Raw genomic sequence first — 8,005 nt, forward strand, 5'->3', positions numbered from 1 at the left:
GTCGCCCTAACATGTATTAGGTTATTCGTTCTTTTGTCATTTAATTGTTTACATTTTGTGCCGTTTTGATTGCTTGTTGCTGTTCTGTTGAGGTCGAATAAATAATAATAATAATAATAATGTACGCCGCGTACGCGATTTTACTTGTGACTGACTTGCATTTTCATTGCATATCGACTTGTAATAACTTGATTCAGTAAACAAATCCCAGTCGAGACTGGATGATACATAGATATCGTCGGGAACGATAATTATTTATATAAACTAACGTTAAATGGCTTGTTATGGGATCCGTAGATTTTGTTCCGAGCGCGATATCGTAAAATTTGTCACTGGCTCCCGCTCAAACTTTCGTTTGGAAATTGCACCACGATTGCACTGACGGGTACCAGGTGCAACATATGTACGCACGGGTGTCGGACGCTTCGCCCCATTTCCACGTCGCCCCATGACACTTCGCCCCTAACCACTTCGCCCCATCCCCACTTCGCCCCATCCCCTCATCGCCCCATCTCCGCTTCGCCCCATCCCCACTTCGCCCCTTCCCCGCTTCGCCCCATCCCCACTTCGCCCCATGTAGTATGAAAAAGGTGAAGGCTAGGGGTGCAGACCAAATAAACTGCCAAAGACCCCAGATAATAAATGCTCCCAATTCTAGAAACTTAGGAAAAATACAAACTCTCTGATGAGGTGCTCGAGACACAGATGAGAGAAATGATGGATCCCATTCAGAGACGCCTCTCCTATTGGCTTGTGAATGAAATCATCAGCCGCTGGATTCAAAAGAATCCGTAGGTATGGGTCAGTGAGTTAAAAGGAACTCACTGCCTTGAGGGAAATGTTCCGTCAAAATGTGTCTGATATGTGACACTTACAACTTCATTTAGATGAGATTGGTTCCTCCAAGAGTGAAATTAGGATGTCAAAGGTATTGTCGTTCTCAGATAAGTGGGAGACGGGTTGGTATAGCCGGGTTGGGAACAAAGCTGGATCTTTTTTTACTTCAAGCTTTTTTCTCGGTAGGGGAGAACCTAGAGGTTGGTTATGAATTGTTCATTTGGTGATGGGCTAATTCTTTCCGTTGGTTAGCAATTAGTGAATCTGTTGAAATTGTGTTTTTTTTAAGCCAAAAAAATAGATGAGATTTTTTTTTTTTACATGTAACGGCTGGGGCGAAGTGTGAATGGGGCGAAGTGGGGATGGGGCGATGTGGGGATGGGGCGAAGTGGGGATGGGGCGAAGTGGTTAGGGGCGAAGTGACATGGGGCGACGTGGAAATGGGGCGAAGTGTCCGACATTCGTACGCACTGTATGCCACGTTGTCTTAGTGCCCAACAGTAAAAAACGAGTGCTGGACCCACATTTTCTTCAATAAATTGATGTACATATCATCAGGGTAACTGGAAGTGGTAGCAGAGGAGGTTTGTATAATTGTTGGAGTTTCAGGAAATCTAAGCATGGGTACTTGGTGGCTGTGTCTCGTCATTTTGGTGGCTTTTGCTGCCGTGTTAGATGCCACGGAATTGACGTTTGAACTACCGGACAACGCTCAACAGTGTTTCTACGAGGAGGTCGAGAAAGGACAGAAATGCACTCTGGAATTCCAGGTAATATTTTAAAATATTTCAGAAAAGTATATTCAAGTGAAAGTTTACGATGCTTAGGTCATTGTTGTCCAAATCAAAAGCACTAAGCAGCTTTTGTATTTCCTGTGTTCAATATGCTTCCCTGATTTTTTTTAGCATTCAGGAAGTCTGGTGGCCAGACTTTTTTGTGCCTCATTGAATAGGCACTATGATAGAGTACCAGACTAGTTTTTGGAAAATTGTGGGTGGAACCGTTTTGGAAAAAAATTCTTGCGGGCCACCTGCAATTTTAAAACATTTTAATCATATTTTATCTTCACAAATATTTATAATACTATAAAGACCGTGTCATTAGGGTATGATATCTTCCTTTTGTTCGACATTGAGGCCTATTGAACAGTTCAAAGGTTGTAAATGCCAGTAAAATTATACGTGGCAAAACCAACGTTGGCCATATGTTGACAGTTAGTACCAGTACAGAGTAAATTCAATAATTTTCTCATTGGGTGTTTGCTTTATATTTTACTAATTTAATTTACAAATGTATAAAGTAAAGTTGTTTTCAAGGAAAGAATGTTGCATCCTGACACCACTTTTTTCACCATTCATCTAATAAGGTCAGTCATTGCAAAAATGTTGAAAAGACATGAATCTGGGACTGAGAAAAAAAATTCAAATTTTGTTAGAAAATACTTTGAATTTTGCACTCGACTCTCCATAGACTAAGTTTTATATGCACAACCTAAAAAGTGGCGTCTGGATACTCCATCTTTTCCGTTTTCAAATTTCAACACAAAAAATGTTGTTTTATTCACAGGTTGTTACTGGCGGCAAATATGATGTAGATGTCACCCTTTCAGACGCCGACGATAAAAACGTCCTGTACAAAGAGAGGAGAAAACAGTACGACACCTTCACCTTCACGCCCAAGGAGAAGCAGGTCTACAAATTCTGCTTCAGCAACGAATTCTCCACGTTTGCCCACAAAGTTGTCTACTTCGACTTCATGGTTGGAGACGAAGACTTGTTGAGGGGAGTTGGGGCTCACGCTACGGCACTTACACAGGTAATGGAGGGTTGGGATTTTTGGAGAGTTGTTCATTTCAGTGGGATAGACATTTACAATCATTTTTTCTTTTTGAGGAGAGAGGTAGCCACATCTGAATTGCTTGGCTACGGCTGACATCACACACTCGTGCATGGAAATTTGCTCCAGCTGTAGCCGTATAATTCAGATGTGGCCTGACTATGACTGTCCTCAGAGTGATTGGCTACCTAAATATACTATCCGCTCCGTTCACAAGTACCCCCTCACCAGCAAAAGAAGTACAGTTGGGGGTACACGGCCACTGCGTGTACATAGAACAAATCCCCTGGTGTACGCGCGTCACACACAAGGTACAGTGCGCGTCAACCAGCGAAATGTACTGCCCATGGGACGTCGTTGCTAGGTAAAAGGGCGCCCTCTTTTGGTAGCGCACGGAGCTCATACTGTTTTAACCCTAACCTTCCTCAATTCTCCAAAGTCCTCTGGGCGGTTTAGGAGGATTTTGGAGGATTGAGGCTAAATGCAACATATAATTGTGGAGGATTGAGTGCACATGGACATTCAGTATCGGTTGATTTTTGGAGGATTGAGGATGAATGGTGTTTGAAGAAGAGGATTTTGGAGGATTGAGGCTGAATGCATTTTGAGAGGCAGGGCAGTTGCAGGATTATGAAGGATTGAGGCAGTGGGTATCCTTCATTTGAACATAAAATCAACATTTTGGAGGATTTTGGAGGATTGAGGATGGTTCCTAGCAAAAAGGGCCTATGGGGTCAGGGTTAAGCTGTTAATTGCAGTGTGCAAGATTTCCTCAATGACTTTAGTCGCTGAGAATCCAGATTTGATAGAGCATATTCACTTTGGTTTGGAAAAGTATGTAAATTTGCAGAAAACGTCAGTCTTATCTGCAAACCGAGGACATTTTCTGATTGCAAATATTGAGGCATCTTAGATGGTCGGAAGTATGTGTACCTTTTCTTAACCTCGTTTTCGTTTGATTTATCCTCAACAGCTGGAGACCACCTGCGTATCAATCCACGAGAACATAAAGGAGGTCATTGACTACCAGACACACCACCGGTTACGAGAATTCACAGGGAGGGTCAGAGCAGAACACCTAAGCCAACGAGTTCAGTGGTGGTCTGCGGGTGTATTTATTGTCATACTCATCGTCGGCATCGGACAGGTCATTGTCCTCAGAAGTTTCTTTACGGAGAAGCGGCCGACGACAGGAAAAATATGAATCGGTTTTGTTATTTTTTTATTTGTAATGAGTGATGTTCATAAATACCTAGGATGGTTGAGTTGCGATTCTGATTGGTTGAAAAGCTGGTCATGTGACCACGGTGACTTGGGTGGTAAGGGTAAAAGGATTACGCAAGCGGCGGCAAGCTTTGAAACATTCCAAGGGTGGCATGGAGGGTACGGACTTGCCAATCAGATGGCAGAAAATTACAAGACGGGCAGGTGTTTTCTGCTTGAATGCTATGGTACACTTCTGGTAAAAAAAAAAAGTTGCAATGTATGAAGGACTTTCAGAACAGAGCTTGATTCTCCTGAAATAAGTGATTCCTTTCAAAATGAACCAACTGTTTGCTTGTATTACTTTACAGCTGCAGGATCTTTAGCAAGTATTGTTTTAAAAGTTGGTTCTTATTTTTCGTTTCTCGTCTTAAAATTGGTCTTAAGAAAGCAGGATCATATCTTCAGATATGAGTATAATAAATATATTTTTGAAAATGAAATTAGGTGAAATTACCAATTGTGTACCATGGCTAGAACTTCGTGTGAAAAATATGAAGTTTCTGTGAAGAGGTTTTGATGGGGGGAAAAATGAGAAAATGAGCGTCGCAGATTACTTTGAATAAGGTATTTATGAATTCAATAAAATGAAGGTGCCAAGTCAGTATTCAACACAGACTAAGGCTACTTGGAGGTTACTTCCATGAAGGTCCATCCTAAGAAATCATGGAAATACTCTTTAAGAAGTCTTAAATCTTCTGTTTGAAACAAACTTGTCACTTTTACTTTCTTTTAGGCTAGTTCCTTCTTCACACAAATCGTCACCGACACCACGAAGTAACACTCTACCGTAGTAAACCATATTTTTTTCGATTTCAGTTTTTTGGATTTTTAAACATTATTCATGAAGGCCTACCATTGCACAAAGTTACAAAGCTTCAAGAGCTTTACTTTAATAATTACGCTAAGTATCCATGGCAACTTTTGCGCAAAAGTGACAATTTTCGTTTTCACGAAGTAACACTCAAGTTCCATTTACCATTGCAATGCATGGCACGCACTCTGCTCATAAGTGAGCAAAAACGTTTATACGAAGTAACACTCTTCTTGTAATAAGTTGTATGAGTGCGCGCGCGCTGAGCTGAAGTTGCACTTTTCTCGTGTTGAATACATTGAAGAGTGTTACTTCGTGAAAACGAAAATTTACCGTTTCGCAGCCTTTTCGGTTTCACGAACTAACACTCATCTTTTTTCTCTTATTTCTTGTTTATTTAATACACAAACGGGTAAAAAACAGCAGATTTAATAAATTTAATTCATCAAGTGTCCACAACGAAAAACCCAACTGAAAATACTCTGTCGTTTTGACGCAAAGTGTTGTTTTAGAAGGCGTTCAACTTTAATTGCCGTTTTCTCCGATTGCTAGTTTTTACTGGTATGTAGATTGGGGTCACTTCGTGGTGTGGGTGACGAAATGAGAACACGGATGAATTCATTTTCACGAAACTTCATTTATTTTATAGCACAATATTCCTATTTGCCAATATTTGCCATTTGCGTCACAGACTCATTTCGCATTTGTGTTCAGACTGAACTAGTCTTATAGCCCAGTCTGTTTTTTTTCGCTGGTGTAAGTAGCCTTCTGTCCTGTCTTATTTGTAGAAATATGTGTATTTTTCTTAACTAGCACTTCGTGATTGCATTGAAAGGGATTCATTTTTGTTATGAGTGCAATTCCAATTTGTCATATCTTTTTTTCTGCTGGAGAATTAGTCAGTTACAAATTATTCATTGTTTAACATAATTGTGCGTCCTCTCTCGCTGTTGCTTTCACTGCTTTCTAGTCAATGGTGTACATGAAATAACTAGATTTGTATAAAAATGTCATAAAAATATACATTTAGTTGGACCCACTTATAGTTATACAAACAGGATATATATGCAAGATTACACCTCACGTTGCATAGGTAAACTTTGCCTACAACTGCTGAAGCCTATTGGTCATTTTATTGGAAAATCGGAAACTGAGAATTTAGAAATGTAGACAGATACCTGTACAAGCTTTCAACTAGGGGCAAGGTCCAACTCGACGGCACTGCCAGCAGTTTTCATAGGAACATAACTTTGTTCATTTTCGTGATTGTGATTCATTCACAAAAATATTCAAGTCAAAGATCAGATGAATCGGAGTTACGAGAACCTTCTTTAAGTAAACATTGTTTTGGAACAAAAACAGTAATTGCGACTGTAAGTTAAGCAATGCAGGGCGAAACTTCTATGCAAAATATTTGATGTACATGTATTATACATGTGCATGATGGCAGGATTTTGAGTCAAGTACGTTGTTTTGATAATTTGCATGTTTCCTGGTATCTGGCCCTATGTTACGTTGGTTCTTTCCATGTGTTCTATCGTTTCCAAATGGAATACTATACATCCTGTTTATAGTGGGCTTTATACCACTAAAAGGACCTCATTGACCCATTACCAGTATCATTCTTTTGATAAATGCCATTGAATGGGCACAAAGTTGTACCCTTACATGAAGAACTACATTTGTTTATGGTGTAAATCGAGGATTTTCTTTTGTTCCTCTTCCCTTTTCCTTTGTTTGTACCCTTACTTTTTCGCAACAGCTCTCATTGGTTTTGTACACGTTTTCCAACAGAGGAGTCCTCGATTCGGTTTCTGTCCTCGATTTATCGATGGTGTTGCAGTGTGTGTCCTCGATTTACACCAGAAACACGTGCAGTCATACTCAAACTTCCATGAAAAATCAAACTCTTGCGAGAGATATGTCCACATCCTGAAATTCGTGGGGGAAAATGGTACAAATGAAACAGGTACATGACTGGATCATGGGCTGGTATACAAATAATGAATGTGTGTAAGTGCAATGGTAAGAATAATTTCATGAGGGGACAGATGGAATGTTCGCCTCGTGGAATGGAACATTCCATCTGCCACCGAAATTATTCTTGCCATTGCGCGAATGTGAAACATCCATTATTTGTTTTGAACAACGGCTGAATAAATCTGCGTCATCTGATTGGTAACCTTGTAAACTGGTACTATGAATGTACAGCATCAGACCCATAAAAGTGTGTTTATACGTGTATAGCGCAGCCAATATTTTTGCGGTGCAGCTGCGCCGTGCGCTATGACGAATAATTCAGTGACACGTGATTAACGGCCCACCAATCAAATGACAGGGATATATTGAGGAATTCCGCAAAGACGAATAAGTTTCAGGAAGTTGAAAGCTGCAGTGTAATTGCTATAGATGATCTGAAGGGGGAAAGCGGAAAGAACAAAACAACGTACCAAATGTTTTATATAGTGGTCCCACAGCTATGTGATCATTGGCATAATGCATCATACAACCTGTTGGGAACTATAAAGATGGTCATAACGACCTCATGTTCTGCTATAGCAGCATTGGTTATAGTAGTGTTCAACTGTATTGTATATGTTTGGTATATTAAAAAGAAGGGATTATTAAATGACGCCTGTTTAACAGGACCAGTTATTTTTTCCCCTCAGTAGTCAAAATTATACCAACACGAAGCACAGAATAGATATGTGACTAGTGTAGCGTCGGGAAAAAAACAGTTTCAAGCTTTTTTTCGCAGGTTGTTTTTGAAATTGTAACATTTGTAACAAATAAATGTGTTTAATTCCTGTTGAATAAATTGAATCTCAATTTACTATCGCTGTTACATGATTATGTTGGTATTTTTTTAGTGTTACGTTGTGAGGTGTTTAGGTACAATTTCAAAATATTTTTGTAGTGGGGTAATTTTACACTCCCATGATATACCCTATACGAGCGAATTGGAGTGATGTCTTAAAATCAACCCATGAACACCATTTGAAAATCTAGTTTTATATTTTAAAGTCGATCCCATGTTCGATTGGTGGCTGTTCCTCCACAAGTTATGTGTCATTTTATCAGTGGTCTGTTGTGAGTTTTTGATACTTCTTTTATTGGAATTAGATTTCATGGGATGTAAACGAATGTTACCTAACTTTAAGTAAGTCAAATGTTCTTCATCAAATTTAACTATATTCAAAAGATGTTATGAGTTTTTTTTTATCAGATTGTAATAAGCCTCGGTAGTGATGACGT

At 39.6% G+C, this 8,005-nt stretch overlaps 1 protein-coding gene across 1 annotated transcript; it reads left to right on the forward strand.

Moving 5' to 3' along the window:
• Window positions 1–1,300: 1,300 nt before the first annotated feature.
• LOC119729741 (transmembrane emp24 domain-containing protein 7-like) lies at window positions 1,301–4,092 on the forward strand. Its single transcript, XM_038202457.1, has 3 exons — window positions 1,301–1,607; window positions 2,404–2,652; window positions 3,647–4,092. Exons 1-3 carry the CDS (start codon window positions 1,458–1,460, stop codon window positions 3,875–3,877), a joined length of 630 nt encoding a protein of 209 aa, XP_038058385.1. The 5' UTR covers window positions 1,301–1,457; the 3' UTR covers window positions 3,878–4,092.
• Window positions 4,093–8,005: the final 3,913 nt, after the last annotated feature.

The sequence above is a fragment of the Patiria miniata genome, unplaced genomic scaffold (genome assembly GCF_015706575.1).
Source record: "Patiria miniata isolate m_02_andy unplaced genomic scaffold, ASM1570657v1 HiC_scaffold_21, whole genome shotgun sequence".
Classification (NCBI taxonomy): domain Eukaryota; kingdom Metazoa; phylum Echinodermata; class Asteroidea; order Valvatida; family Asterinidae; genus Patiria; species Patiria miniata.